The 15686-nt window shown below is 35.1% G+C and overlaps 1 protein-coding gene across 4 annotated transcripts in view; it reads right to left on the bottom strand.

Moving 5' to 3' along the window:
• Positions 1–713: 713 nt before the first annotated feature.
• Positions 714–15686, bottom strand: part of NTRK3 (neurotrophic receptor tyrosine kinase 3) — a 479767-nt gene continuing 464794 nt past the window's right edge. For 2 of the 4 annotated variants that reach the window (XM_075207753.1, XM_075207752.1), the window contains exons 16-17: positions 7430–7588; positions 714–1610 (exon numbers count right to left, since the gene is read on the bottom strand). In XM_075207753.1, the coding sequence (XP_075063854.1) occupies positions 1425–1610; positions 7430–7588 (345 nt within the window). In that variant the 3' untranslated portion in view covers positions 714–1424. The remainder of the gene's footprint in view (positions 1611–7429; positions 7589–15686) is intronic. The other 2 variants (XM_075207751.1, XM_075207750.1) reach the window with 1 other exon arrangement.

The raw sequence follows: 15686 nt of genomic DNA on the forward strand, positions 1-15686 counted from the left end.
AGTATATAAACAAAAGAAAAACAAAACAGGTCACAATAACGTAGCAAAGACAGTGAATTATTGGTGTGTCTATTAGTACTCAGCTATGTAAATGCCATGTTATGTTACAGTAACTCAAATAAATGTCTAACTTTAATTGTGATTTGCTTTCTATGGGGAAATAAACTGGAAATGTTATGATGACATGAATATATCCCTCATTAAAATGTCCTCCTCTATGCTTACATAAATAATAATAAAGACATTTAATTCTATTTCTCTAGATTGTTTCATTTATGAAAATAAATCTGTCCTCCTATTATCAGGATACTTATATAATCATGAATTTAACATGACTGGGGAGTCACTGAAAATTTGACTTCCCAAAGTACTGTAATTCAGACCTGAGACACACTACAATTAAACAAAGACATCCCAAAAAAAAACACCACAAGTAGGAAGGACACTAACAAAAACTATCCATCCCCTACTAGACATTTCTTTAATGGTATTCTTATATTTGCGTACTTGTGTGAAATGTTTTTGTTTTTATTCGTAATACTGATTAAAGGTACTAGGTGCTTAAAATCACATTTAAAAAATAAAATCACAATGTCTGTTGTTTCCCCTTAATACTAGTCAGATATCCCATTTTCTCAAAGAATGTAAGAAAAAAATAACAGTAATTAAAGGAAAAGAAAAAATTGAATTGACTTAAACAAAGATACTGTTTTACCCGTAGGTACCAATTACTTTTCCAGAAATCAGAAATCCTATACATGTAGGAGTTAACAAATTATAAAAATTGTTCATAAATTTAGAAGTATTATAGTAGGTAAATATACAGCTTCCACAAAAATGGCTGAATTGCTCTTCCTTTCTCACCCCAGTTTGATGTTTGTTGCTGTTTTTTTTTTTGTTTTGTTTTTTTTAATATACATGCGGGTCATCAAACTTCTGTACCCGTCTCAGTGAGACGATGCATTTGGTTGCTGCAATCCACCACTGTGAACTCAACAAAGGTTAAATGCTCCATTGACTATGGCGTCATCTTAAGGCTTGACGCCACTGTGGAGTTTCAGAACAGGATTGTCTTTATGCATGTAGTTGAATACTGAATTTTGCACACTGGTAAAACAGGAGCAAAAGGACAGCCACGTTTTCGGCGGTATAAGTTAAAGTTCCCAAATTGAATCATTTTGCTTTTTACTAAATCTGTAACAGCAGAGTCTTCCTCATTGGTTGTATTGGTGGAAGATGTAGAAAAATTTATCTGCTTTTACAGGTTTTCTTCCGTGTTGTTATATGTTGCAGGCACTTAAGTTTTTTTTTGTTTTTTGTTTTTTGTTTTGTTTTTTTTTCCCATATGAAGACGTTTTCTGGAAAAAGCAGGAAAAGGAAAAAAGAGGGCAAGTAGGGTAAGAACAATTTAGAAACGGTCTCCATTAGCCCAGGATGTCCAAATAAATTGGTGAAGCCTTTCCTAGGGCTTGAAGAATCTTGTGAATTTCTTTGATGTTTAACCTCAGCTGAGGCTCCCTTTGCCAGCATCCCAACATAATGTCATAGACTTCTTTCGGAGCCACTCTTGGTCTTTCCAGGACACGTCCTTGTGTGATGCACTCAATAACCTAAATAAAAGAGTATGTGATTAAAAAGAATAATATATATGTCAACATATTACATAATAATAAAGCGAAAATAATTGCCTTTAAAAAACCAAAAAGCATGGAAATGGAAATGTACTGACAAATCCTAAATGTAGATAAAGGGGGCAAATATTAATGTATTTTACCATTAATGGATTGTAGTTCATGAATTTTGTTACATTTAATATTTTGCCCCATGGCCTTAGTTGAAAATACTTAATTTGTTTGGGCGTAATTATCATAGGCTGATCTGGCCAAAGACATTAATGGAAACTGCAAAACATAAAAATGCACTTATGTTTTTATATTTTTTAAAAAGTGAGCAAATGTTGTCCGTTTCCCTCTTCAAACACATCACTATTACGTGTGACTTGAAACTGAAAATTCACAAGTGAGACGCAGCATATTTGGCATTACAATGGAGAGTGAAATATATGGAGAGTGAAGGGCAGTTATTGGGGCTTTGTAGCATGTTCTCTGACAGGTGACATAAATATTACACTTTTAAGTAAGGGTTGTCCAATTGTCAATAAATGCCGGAAATTAGGTATAACAGCATTAATAAAGTCACTAAAAGTGTGTTCCTAATCTATGAGAATGACAAATATTTACGAAAGTTAAACAGAACTTATAGGTGAACTTATATTGAAATTTTATTTGCTTATTTTTTTTAAAATAAATATTATTACGGTTTTTTCAAAAGTAAGAGGTACAGAAAATGAATCAGGACTACATCCCATAACATTAGAAGAAAACATTTAGTACATTTCAGATAAATTAATTTGCTTATTTTAAATGTTTATTTACTTTTCTGGCCTCCCTAATGGTTTATTTTGCAGTTTGAAACTATTCCAATGTAAAGTGTTATTAAACAGCAAAAAATAAAATTACATACTAGTGAAAAATGAATGCCAGGCTGCATCATTTAAAAATCAATACCTTTATAATGTATTTATCTTTTCATTATGTAGGTAGAAGGATTTTGTCTTGTGCCTTACAGCAGGTTTGTGACTTGTATTACCGCATTTGTACTTTGCCTGGTCTTCTCATGGCACATGTGCGAATGTTGCCTGTTCCTGGCTAGATCAGGATGGAGCAATGGAAGGTTACTTAGAATGAATGTAACCCCTCATACTTTGTGAATGCTCACCCTTTGTGGTTATATGGTTATATATGTACAGCGCTACTCTCCTTGGTCCTTTCATTCAATCCATATTTTTCATTGCTTCTATGAAGTTCAGTCCAATTCAAGTCATTACTCATACCCTAACTCTTGAAATTTCTCAATTTCATTCTCAATCATAACTTTATCTCTATTTTGTCAAGCTTCAGATAAATCAGGTTCCTTTAAGAGATTTTCTGAAACTTTAGAAAGTTAACATCTTCCAAAATAAATATATATATATTGCAAACACCTCCCCATCAACCCCCATTCTACACATTTTTGTTTACTGTACATCTTAATTTGTTTAAGAAAATTTGCTCTGTGAACTAAATGTGTAACAATGTTACTGGTCAAAGATCTGTCTGATGCCTAGAACCATAACTACTGTCTCATCCAACATGTTTACAGAAGTGATAAGCAGAATTTTTTAAACTGTTGTATAGAGTTGTCATCTAGTTCCACATTTTGATGCAGAATTTTGCAGGGTTTCCTGGAATAATTTGGCCTTATGTATTTCACGAGGAAATATCCCTTATTCCTTTTGGTTCTCCTGGAATTATACGTCCACCACACCACAGAGCTAAATTAATTGAATTTACAAATATATTGCAGAGTGGCCATTCTGTGTAATTGTGAATCAAAAACGTAATTTAAAGAATGTATCATTGGAACTTTGTTTATACCCCTGCAAAACAGCCCCTTCACCTCGAAATTTAATTTATCCAAAATTCCGTGCAATTGCACTCATCTCTTGCATACAGCGATCAATCTACATATTGTTATGGTGAAGAATGCTCTTCACTGTCCATTTTAGGAATCAAGAACAAAATCACTTACATTGAGAATGAGAGAATGATCTCTATATAGTAACAGACGCTAAAGCAGTTTATGACATTTCTTAAAAAAGAATTTGCTAGCACCACCATTTTTTGCTCTACTATCTATGTATCACAGTGTATTTCTATGTTTTCAAAAAAGCTTCAACTCAAATACAACTCAATGTTTAAAATAACACTTTGAGGGGTATTTTAAAAAAAAAAAAAAAAAAGGATTGAATTCTAACTGGAATTTTTAATCCAGTTACATTTCATTTTCATAACATGTTTACAGAATCTTGTTTCATTGCTTCTAACGCTTTGAATCAGCTTTGGGCTCTGGTCTGCCATTGTTCTTGATGCCAGTGAATATTTTTTTTTTTAGTTCTATTCCCATATTTTGAACAATGAATGAAACTGACTGTCTTGTATTTCTACAGTCTGTGTTCTTTCATAATAGCCAGCTTCTGTTTGTTTGTGACTAAAAGCTCAGCCCTAACTGCTTGTGTGTAGATGATGCTGTTCACTGGTCAAGAAGCATGCCATAGATGTAATCAAAGTAGACACTTCTCTTGTTTGCTCTGTGGTCTGTAAAGTAAGACTGTCAGTTGACTCTGCTGACAGAACTAATTTAATGTTTAGGCGGGCTGGAAATACATTAATTTCCCATGTGTAAAAATATTCTGCTAGTTCTCTGAGCAAATAAACTCTCACTCTCTCACATCTGTCTATCTGTCTATCTATTACATATTTCTCTATCTATCTATCTATCTATCTATCTATCTATCTATCTATCTATCTATCTATCTATCTATCTCTCATATCTATCTATCTATCTATCACATATCTATCTCTCATATCTATCTATCTCATCATATATCTATTTATCTCATATATATATATATATATATATATATATATATATATATATATATATATATATATTGTGGCAAGAGCCCGCTACTGCAGAAGCACACTTGAACAACTTCTTCCTTTTTATGTAGTTTTATTGTCAGGATGGTAAATGTTTTGACACCATACAGATTTCACAGCAATTCTTGGAGACCCTAAACACTAGCTAGACATAGCTCAGCTCTCTCAAGACCAGCCAGTTTCCCAAGCTTTGGTCTCAGTGCACAAATGATACAAACAAGCTTTTATACCTGATACTCCTCCCCCAGCCTTAGCTTGATGGACAGGTGACACACCCACCTTCTCTTTAAGAGGAAACGCCCATCCCTGGCTCTGTTTGCACTAACAGACATACCCTGTCTGTTTGCTGAGAGGAAGGATTTCAAATCATGTAAGTTTAACCAAACTTAAACTATTGCTTTTCATACATAAGTCTTTACATTCAATCTAGGTGCATTACTGCACAAATGTTTTACTCTACTTCCCTGCTTTCTCTGCATATTGCCAGCTAAATGCCTCCCTTTGTTACAATATATATATATATATATATATATATATATATATATATATATATATATATATATCATATATATCTATCTCATGTCTATATCTAGATAGATAGATAGATAGATAGCTGTGAGATAGATATGAGATAGATAGATAGATAGATGTGAGATAGATATGAGATAGATAGATAGATAGATAGAAGAATAGATGTGAAACATATGTTAGATAGATAGATAGATAGATAGATAGATAGATAGATAGATAGAAGAATGGATGTGAGACAGATATTAGATAGATAGATATATAGATAGATAGAAGAATAGATGTGAGACAGATATAAGATAGATAGATAGATAGATAGATAGATAGATATATAGATAGATAAAAGGATAGATGTGAGACAGATATGAGATAGATATATAGAGAGATAGATAGATAGATAGATAGATAGATAGATAGATAGATAGATATAATAATATCTATCTCATATCTATCTATACATAATTTGAAGACAAAATAGGTCCATCTAGTCTGAATTGTGTGTGTTTAGAATTTTTTTTCTTAATATTTTCTATCTAAGGGGTATATTTACTAAACTGCTGGTTTGAAAATGTGGAGATGTTGCCTATAGCAACCAATCAAATTCTAGCTGTTTTTTTGTAGAATGTACTAAATAAATGGCAGCTAGAATGTGATTGCTTGCTATAGGCAACATCTCCACTTTGTCAAACACGCAGTTTAGTAAATATACCCCTTAGATATAAGTCTATAATTGTGTTTTGCCCAGGAATTATAGAATTATTTTACTGGGAGACTATTTCATGCATCTATCACTCTTTCAGTAAAATGTTATTCTTTTTGTTAACAGTCAGTCTTTCTCTTTCCAATGTCAAAGTCTCCTCAATCCACCCTGCACTCATAGTTTGATATATTTGAATGCTTCAATAAAATCACATCTCTCCCTTCTCTTCTCTAGCTGTACATGTTCACCTCTTGGAACATTTCCTGATCAGTGTTGTTATGCAGCCCAAACACTATTTTCTCAGAACTGTTTCTGTGTTATTAATGTTTTGACATTGTATTACATTTGGAAGCCTCTAGACAGCACACAGTACTCAAGCTGCGGTCTTGCAAGTGACCTATAAAGTGGAAGTATAACCTTCCTCTTCCTGCTACTAATACCTCTTCCTGTACAATCAAGTATTATACTGGCTGATCTCACTGTGTGACTACACTGCTTGCTTACCTCTCCATCACATGACTCTATAACTCCAAGCTCCCGTCTCTCTGTCGTAGGTGACAATATATTCCCTTTCGCTCTATATTGTATTTTGCTTTCCAAATTTTGTGTCGCACATACATTATTTACCTTGCATTCAATTTAAGATTCCACACTTTAGTGCACTTCTCTATTTTCCCTAAATCATTATGCATTTGTCTCATCACTTCAGTACACGTGTGAGCTATTAATGGAACCCTCATCTTGAAATAACAAGTGTAGCCCCCCATAATGTTCCACATTAAGAACCTCTGTTCCTCTCATATAAGGATGTAAGCTGGCTCTTTTAAACAATGACTTAGGGCTAGATTTACTAAGCTGCGGGTTTGAAAAAGTGGAGATGTTGCCTATAGCAACCAATCAGATTCTAGCTGTCATTTTGTAGAAAGTACTAAATAAATGAGAGCTAGAATCTCATTGGTTGCTATAGGCAACATCCCCACTTTTTCAAACCCACAGCTTAGTAAATCTAGCCCTTAATCTTTTAAACTTTGCTGTCATGACTGGTGATTCCAAATTTTTCCTCTTTGCATCATTTCTGTAACCAAGTTCTAAAGTGTCTAACACAAAGTTTCCTATCTTCCCCCATGGAATGAACAGGTAAATCTTTTGATAGTGAGGATTCTGCATGCCTAACATAACAGACAAAAAGCCCTCTGCATCAGTATTTGTACATATATTTCTGGAAATTATATTAAAACCTCTTTTATGTAAGGTTATTTGCATTTAAGGTTCTTTGCATTTAAGGTTCTTTGCTCTTTGCTATTCTGCTTCTCATCTATATATGAAAATGTTGAAATGACCAAGTATATAGAAATTTCAAAATATCTGCCTTTAAATTATTAAATATAGAAAAACTTAAAATGAAAACTAATAGTGATTAATTATTATAGTGCTATAAAACCAGTTACTCGAGTGCTTTATATTGTATTTACTGTGCAAGATTTGTGTTAAATTGCCTAACCTGCATGGAAAATCTCAATATATCTATGGAACTAGATTGACACCCCGATCAATAGGATTGCGTCTCACATATAGTAGTCTTTTCTCTCTAAGTAATTCATGGAAGATATTTAGCAAGAGACAATCCGACCCATGCATTGCTAAGTGGCATCAGTCATACCTCTGTGTTTGAGAGCTGAAACCATGGTTGTTTTCCGTAAGTGAATATCTCCCAAAGAATAACGGCAAAACTCCACACATCACTCTCCGTGGTAAACTTCCTGTACATGATGCTCTCCGGAGGCATCCAGCGAATCGGCAGCATTGTGTGTCCTCCCACCTAGATATAAAAGACAAACAATGATCAAACTCACCTGCTAACATTAGCCGCTCACAATACATTGTAGCATACATTACATACTGTTACTTCTCACTATTTATCTCATGAGTATATCCCTTGATACAGGGTAAATGTTTTGGGTTATCTTTCTAACAACACAAGTCATGGTAACCCACGTAATAGGGGGGCATATGAAACTCACGTAATACATGCAATTCTTCAGACATACTTTATACTTTTATATATTACATCAGAGCTGGATTTAGACCTCATGGGGCCCTAGGCAAGATACTGGTTTGGGCCCCCCTCCCTGAAATAATCCATAGCCCTATAGTTTTTTAGCATAACTTATACACCTATTCAGGGGCTGGCTGGCAGACTTTAGCCGGGGGGCAAGCATATAGCACTGGCCCATAAGTAGCAGTCCATTTTTAAAGGGCGGTCTCACCGCCGGCCCTGAGAGGGCCCTCTGGGGACCACTGGGCCCTAGGCAATTGCCTAGGTTGTGTAGTGGTAAATCCGGCCCTGTATCACGTATATATATAAATATATATATATATATATATATATACAGTACATAAGATGAACATAAAATGCTATTGTAGAGCCCTTTCCTTAAAAAAAAGCCAAGGGTTTAAAAAAAACATAGAATTGCAGGTCAATAAATTAAAATAAACTCTAAACATAACAATATTAATATACAGAACACTGAAGAATCATTACATGCATGATGTGTACTTTCATAATTTCATCAATTAGATGAGATAGCAAGATAGTATTTTAACCAACATAGCTATGATACCTCTTCCGATAATCTCAGTTTTGCTGACTATTACACAGGTCTGAGGCTCATTGTTCCAACAAAACAGTAAGTATAGTATCAGTTTGGGCTCTTTAATCCAGCAGCCTGGAAGTTCAGAAACCCAGGAAGAACACAATTATTACTGACATGATTTTCTAGTATGGTTCACATTTTTTCCTACAGACAGGAAAGACAAAATACAGTAGGGTTTATACAAAAAAAATTGCATAGAGACCGCTCCCATTAGATGTTCAGGAAGGGGCCAACATTCATTGTGAAGTTGTTCCTTCCTATTTAAGTATAAGATGCTCTGCATCAACAATGTAACAATATTGTAGGTTGATATATTCCAGTGTTGGCTAACCTGTGACACTCCAGGTGTTGTGAAACTAAAAGTCCCAGCATGCTTTGCTAATATATAGCAGCTTATTGCTGGGAGGGTATACTGGGACTTGTAGTTTCACAACACCTGGAGCGTCACAGGTTAGCCAACATTGATATATTCAATCCCTTGTGCAAGTGAACCAAATGTATGTCCTGTGTTTGTGTACTTTGAGCTTGCTGTGTTCTAAAAGATTTACCTTTGGATTAATCTGTAAGTAATGCAGGATGAAACATTCAATCCCATTTTACTTATTCGCAAGGCTACACTAAGAGCCATAACTGCCGTAAATTTTAGTGCCTTGGACGAGAAACCAAAATGCCCCCTATCCCTAAAAGTTAACAAAATGAACCTAAAATATTAATAAACTGCACCCCCCTTCAGTGTTGCGCCCTGGACGGCTGCCTCTATTGAACAGCCCTAGTTACAGCTCTGACTGCAGTGGAAAGTTACTTACAAATAAATGCTTTTATATTAATGCTTCATAGATTTAAAACTTTGAGTGTTGCTGTCCTATATGAAAATACATTTTCTCTAGTTTAAATTAAACCACCATTCATTCCGAAACCAATATTCTTCTAATGAATATTTCATATGCATTTTCTTTTATTTTCCCATACATATTCTCATGTCATTTGAAATCTATAAAATCAGAATTTTAAAAATCTATACACAATCTCAGAAATTCATGTTACGAAACCTTTCAATAGTGCTACAAGCCAAAAAGCCTTCAAATCTTTAGATGCTCTATGAAAACACATGTCTTTTTCAGAGGTGACCTTACCCCAGATAATATTATTCACACAAATGTACCCTCAGAACTGATCTAATCTCCATTCTAAATCGCTCCGCTTGTTTCAGCAGTGCCCTCTTCCACTTAGAATGTAAGCTCTCTAATGAGCAAAGTCCTTCATACCCTTTGTTTTCATGTCTGCATTTATTTTGTCTATTTTGTATGTCCCTGTTTTATGTATGTACTGTTTTCCCTACTGTATGGTGCTGCGGAGCACTGTGGCACCTTAAAAATCTTATTATTATTATTATTATTATTATTATTATAATAACTAATTGAACTGTTTCTTTGTTCCAACTTCCACTCTCTCTCTCTTCTCTTATTTGTTGCAATTGGACCAGTCTTGTTTATATTATGAAAATTAGATCTTGTTTTATTAGACCATTTCAGGCATAAACTTATGTCCTGATGCTGGTACTAGAATAAAAATAAGTTACAGTACAAATTGTGTTACAATTCCGTGTCAATTTAAGATATAAAAAGTCAACAGGGGGAATGCAAATTGAAAATAATTTGTGTATATTATTATTATCCATTATTTTTAAGGGCGCCATAAAGGGTCCGTGAGCATATCTCAAAACAGTACACAATGTAGAGGGTATACTATACACATCACATTTGTCTCTTGTTTTAGTTCTCAAACCAAATAATTATATGTTCATTTCAGCCCTGCTAGGATTGTTCCGTTTTCTTTGTTTAATAATATGTGTATTGTAAATATAAGTTATAAGTAACTATTATTTTCACCCTGGGACTGTAATTATATTCTCTACTATGGTTATGATCTTAAGACACCTCCATTAATTAAAACTTCGATGTTTGTGAAGCTTAATTAGGCCCAAGTGTTTACATGAATAATATAGGTCTGCCACGCAGATTAGACCAATATTAAACACTAATAAATATATTGCTGGTAATATCAGCATTGTGGTTGTAGGTTCATTGTTATGCACCATTAAAAAAACGGATACAATAATAGGCCAGGCACCACATGTTCAGACATTATTTGCGTATTTAAGCAAAGGCAAACATTCAAGAGCTTGTTTATTTAATGTGTTTGATGTTTGCATAGTGTGGCTAATTAAATACTTGAGATTTGCGAACACTCAGATATGAAGGGAATATAATAAAATTAGTCTTCATTGCTCTAAAATTAAGCATTACAATAATGAGGTCTTGTTCTGATAATATTGTTTGCTTCATGGAATTTAAAACATCTGAGAAGCCTTTCAGGAAGATTATATGATAGAACTGCACAAATGTAATTTGGCATGCATTACTGCATACCATAGGCCAGGTTCATACGAGTTCTGCAAAACATTATATTCTCACTTTTCCTCGTCTCTTTGTTCACCAAATTGCCAATTGTCTGTATTTTTCGTTTTAATCAAAACGGTAATTAATGACAAGCAGTATACTAATTAGACCAAAACAAATCTGATCAAACAGACAGTTACTGCAATTCCTGCTTTTTTTACGTTTATACGATTCTATTGACACCTTGTTTGATAGTTGTCATACAGTATCAACTTGAAATATTGAATTGTCTGGTTTGTATCTTTAAACATCAAAGAACAAAACACACACATAAAACAATAAAAGTTCAATAAGACATATGTAAGAAACAAAACAAATAAGAAAAAGTATATATCAAAGTGGAGAAATTGTAAAGTTCTTTCTGATGCCGCTATTGCATCTTAACACGATATGAATCACGCATATAATAAATTATAGAATACAAACATGACAAATGTTAGATGCAAAGCAATGTACTGTAGCAGTGATTCTGAACATAAAGTGAAAAGTCTGTTTAAATTCCAATATCGGTACATTTGGACAGGAAATATTAGGTTCTGGATGCTGTGTTTAAAAAAATTAAAACATTGCTCAGCATAAGCGATCTTTGAAGAATTATTGGGCAATAATTTACTTAACTAAAAAAAAAAGAAAGCATTTTATAAGATTGAATATATAAATGACCCAGACCTCAGCTATTTGCTCCTATAGCTAATGTTGGCCAAAAATGCAACCATATTTGTTAAATTGACATAAAATAGCTCTGTGTGTGGTCCTAGCTAAAGGTTCATGAAGAATGGCTTAATGTACTGAGAAAACTACATGCCATTATGGGTTTGTTCCATAAAATGATAATACCAGATGCAGGTCCATAACTAGGGTTGTGCAATAGGGGCAACCACTCAGGGCGCATCGCTAAAGGGGGGCGCAGTTTATGAATATTTTAGGTTCATCTGGATAAAATTGAGTTCTCTGGGGGAGGCAACATTTTTATTTCTTTAAGTTACGGCACTGACCATACACACCTCAATGGCTTTCTTCTTCATGCTCCCAATAATAAAACCTATAAAGCTTCTATTTTATTACAGTATATCACTACTGTATATAGACAAAAGATCCAACGATACAAATAGGTAAAACACACAAAAAATGCACTACGAATGGGTGATCTTTTAGAAGTCAAAGCCCATTCAGTTCACAGATGCATAGAATGTAATGTTAAATAGTCAGGGTTATTTCATTTAATGGCCACACTTCTGATATGCTGCACAGCAATTAAGTCAATAAAGGTAAAGGCTAATTGACTGAATGCCTCTTATGTTCATAATATAAAAGAACTGCATAGATAGCAAAATGATAGTTGAATCAAAAGCAAAAACTAAGATAATTAAAAATTCACAGGCAAACCAATAAAATACAACAGGGTAATGCAATTAGACATAGTAATACGCTACTTTATTTAGTATATAATAAAAGGTCTTTACAACCCAGGTTGTAACGGTGTAAGAAAGGTAGAAAGCAATGTAAATCATATTCATGTCTATAGGAGAACCAAATCCGTAGTTTACTAATAAGGCTGGGCCAAGACTGAGCAAGTAGCAGGACGCAGAACTCAGAAAGAAGCTATTTCATATCGCAAACGTCAGTTTAAGGATCTAAATTAAAAGCACAGAAAATACATGAATAATGAAAGAGAAATAAAGTTTATTAAAGTTGTCATATCAGACTAGTTCCTTTCTGCTGTCCAGTGATAATGTATTAATACATATCCCTTTATCTCCTGTTAAGCCTATAATTGTGTGACTAAAATTTTGTTTAAAAGGTATCCAAAACTAGATGATACTGCAGAAGTCAGCATGTTTCCTTTAGCACTGTTGATGCACCTCTCTGGTTGTGTCTCAAAACTCTAGCCATAGCACTGCCTACTTGCACACATTAAACAGTTCCTTATTACTCCCCAAATACTGCACATTTGATTCTCCCTCATGATTATGGTGGCGCAGTGGTCACCATTGCTGCCGTGCCCTTCTATTCTGTGTGTTGCTACCTGCATGGAGTTTGTACAGTCTGTGCTCATTTTTGCTTCATCCTGGTGCTCTGCTTTCCCCCATGGTCCAAACACATGCTAGCAGGTTGAATGGCTTCCAACTAAAAGTGGCTGTGGTGAGTGTGTTTTGATATTGAAATGCATATATATATAATTATTATTTTTCACAAAGTCTGCTGCCTCAGTTTTTATGATGGTAATTGTCATATACCCTACAAAAAGGGCTTTACAATCTATTGCTGCTAGTAAGATTGCACTAAATTAACCATTTATCGAATCATCAAGAACTTGGAGAGAGAGATTCAATAGTTGTGAATAAGGCTTCAGGGTGACCAAGAACGTCCAGCAAGAGCCAGGACCGTCTCCTGAAGTTGATTCAGCTGCGGGATCGGGGCACTAACAGTGCAGAGCTTGCTCAGGAATGGCAGCAGGCAGGTGTGAGTGCATCTGCACGCATAGTGAGAAGAAGACTTTTGGAGGATGTCCTGATATCAAGAACGGCAGCAAAGATGCCACTTCTCTCCAGGAAAAACATCATCATCATCATCATCTATTTATTTATATATATATAGCGCCACTAATTCCGCAGAGTTGAAAAGAAACATCTGGGACAGACTGATATTCTGCAAAAGATATAGGGATTGGACTGCTGAGGACTGGGGTAAAGTAATTTTCTCTGACGAATCCCCTTTTAGATTGTTTGGGGCATCTGGAAAAACGCTTGTCCAGAGAAGGAAATATGAGTGCTACCATCAGTCCTGTGTCATGCCAACAGTAATGCATCTTGAGACCATTCATGTGTGGGGTTGCTTCTCAGCCAAGGAAGTGGGCTCAAGTACAATTTTGCCTAAGAATGCAACAATGAATAAAGAATGCTACCAAAACATCCTCCAAGAGTAACGTCTCCCAACCATCCAAGAACACTTTGGTGACGAACAAGGCCTTTTCCAGCATGATGGAACACCCTACCATAAGGCAAAAGTGATAACTAAGTGACTCAGGGATCAAAACATCTAAATTTTGGGTCCAAGGTCAGGAAACTCCCCAGACCTTAATCCCATTGAGAACTTGTGGTCAATCCTCAAGAGGAGGGTGGACAAACAAAAATCCACAAATTCTGACAAACTCCAAGCATTGATTAAGCAAGAAAGGGCTGCCATCAGACAGTTTGTGGCCCAGAAGTTGATTGACAGCATGCCAGGACGAATTGCAGAAGTCTTCAAAAAGAAGGGTCAACACTGCAAATATTGATTCTTTGCATAAACTTCATGTAAATGTCAATAAAAACCTTTGACACTTATGAAATGCTTGTAATTTTACTTAAGTATACCATAGCAACAAAGGGGTCTAAAAACACTGAAGCAGCAAACTTTGTGAAAACCAATATTTGTGTCATTCTCAAAACTTTTGTCCATAACTGTACATGAAAAGCTACTATTTAGTCAACTGAAACAACGTACAATGTGTAACTCAGAAAACAACATAAATATTAAAATAAATTAAGTCCAGGTATAGGGTGGTAGAAATGGATCTTGTCTTATCCCTATACACTTGAACACTGTGAATCAAATATTTTTTAAGGACTTGAATCTAAAACAATTGATTATGATTGCTATAAGAATAGTTCCATAACAAAAAGTATTAGATAATGTATATACAAAGTAAAAAAAATAAATAATGAAAATAATTAAGGCGGTTATTACAAAGGGGTGACAAAATCGGGGGCAGTCAGTTTAACAGAACTGACTCCCCTGACACGAAAGAAGACGGCATGAGGACTCCGATTACATACTACAGTGACCTGCAAAAAAAACCTACTTACCAGGATGCAGATGACTTGATGGGACGACTTGCTGTATTGCTGACTCTACAAAATGACTTCATCAGAAACCGTGACTTCTGTTAAAGCAGCGATGGATGGACCTGCCTGTCATTAATGTCATGTAAGTATTATTTTAGGGGTTAGGGTTAGGATTAGGGTTTACCCTGACCATAACTCCTAACCCTAATGCCCCTAACCCCTAAAATAATACATGACATTAAAGGGTCTGTCCATCGCCGCTTTAACACAAGTCGCGGTTTCTGATGACGTAATTTTGTAGAATCGGCAACACAACGAGTCGTCCCATCAAGTCATCTGCATCCTGGTGAGTAGTTTTTTTTGCAGGTCGCTGTAGTATGGAATCGGAGTCCTGATGTCGCCTTCTTCAGTGTCGGGGTAGTAAGTACAGTTAATAGGCACTACACCCAACAAAATAATAATCCTGCTGCAAGACAGCAGGTATTGGCAGCAAACCCAAAGACATATGTTTACTAAACTGCAGATTTGAAACAGTGGAGATGTTGCCTAGAGCAACCAATCAGAATCTAGCCATCATTTATTTAGTACAGTCTAAATAAATGAAAGCTAGAATCTGATTGGTTGCTATAGGCAACATAGGAACTTCACAGCTGTCCATAGCATTCTACACTATGGGGTAAATTTATCAAGCTGTGGGTTTTAAACAGTGAAGATGTTGCCTATAGCAACCAATCAGATTCTAGCTGTCAGTTTGGAGAATGTACTAAATACATGATAACTAGAATCTTATTAGTTGCTAGAGGCAACATCTCCACTGTTTCAAACCCGCAGCTTTATAAATTTACCCCAATGAGTGGAATTAATGCAGAGCCTTGTCCATTAAGATGCCACATTAGTTTAATATGTTACCCTTAATAAACTTGAGTTAACGTGCCACAAGTAGAGAGCGTTCCATCACTCCCTGAAAAGAGCAGCTG

Source organism: Mixophyes fleayi, chromosome 4 (genome assembly GCF_038048845.1).
Source record: "Mixophyes fleayi isolate aMixFle1 chromosome 4, aMixFle1.hap1, whole genome shotgun sequence".
Classification (NCBI taxonomy): domain Eukaryota; kingdom Metazoa; phylum Chordata; class Amphibia; order Anura; family Limnodynastidae; genus Mixophyes; species Mixophyes fleayi.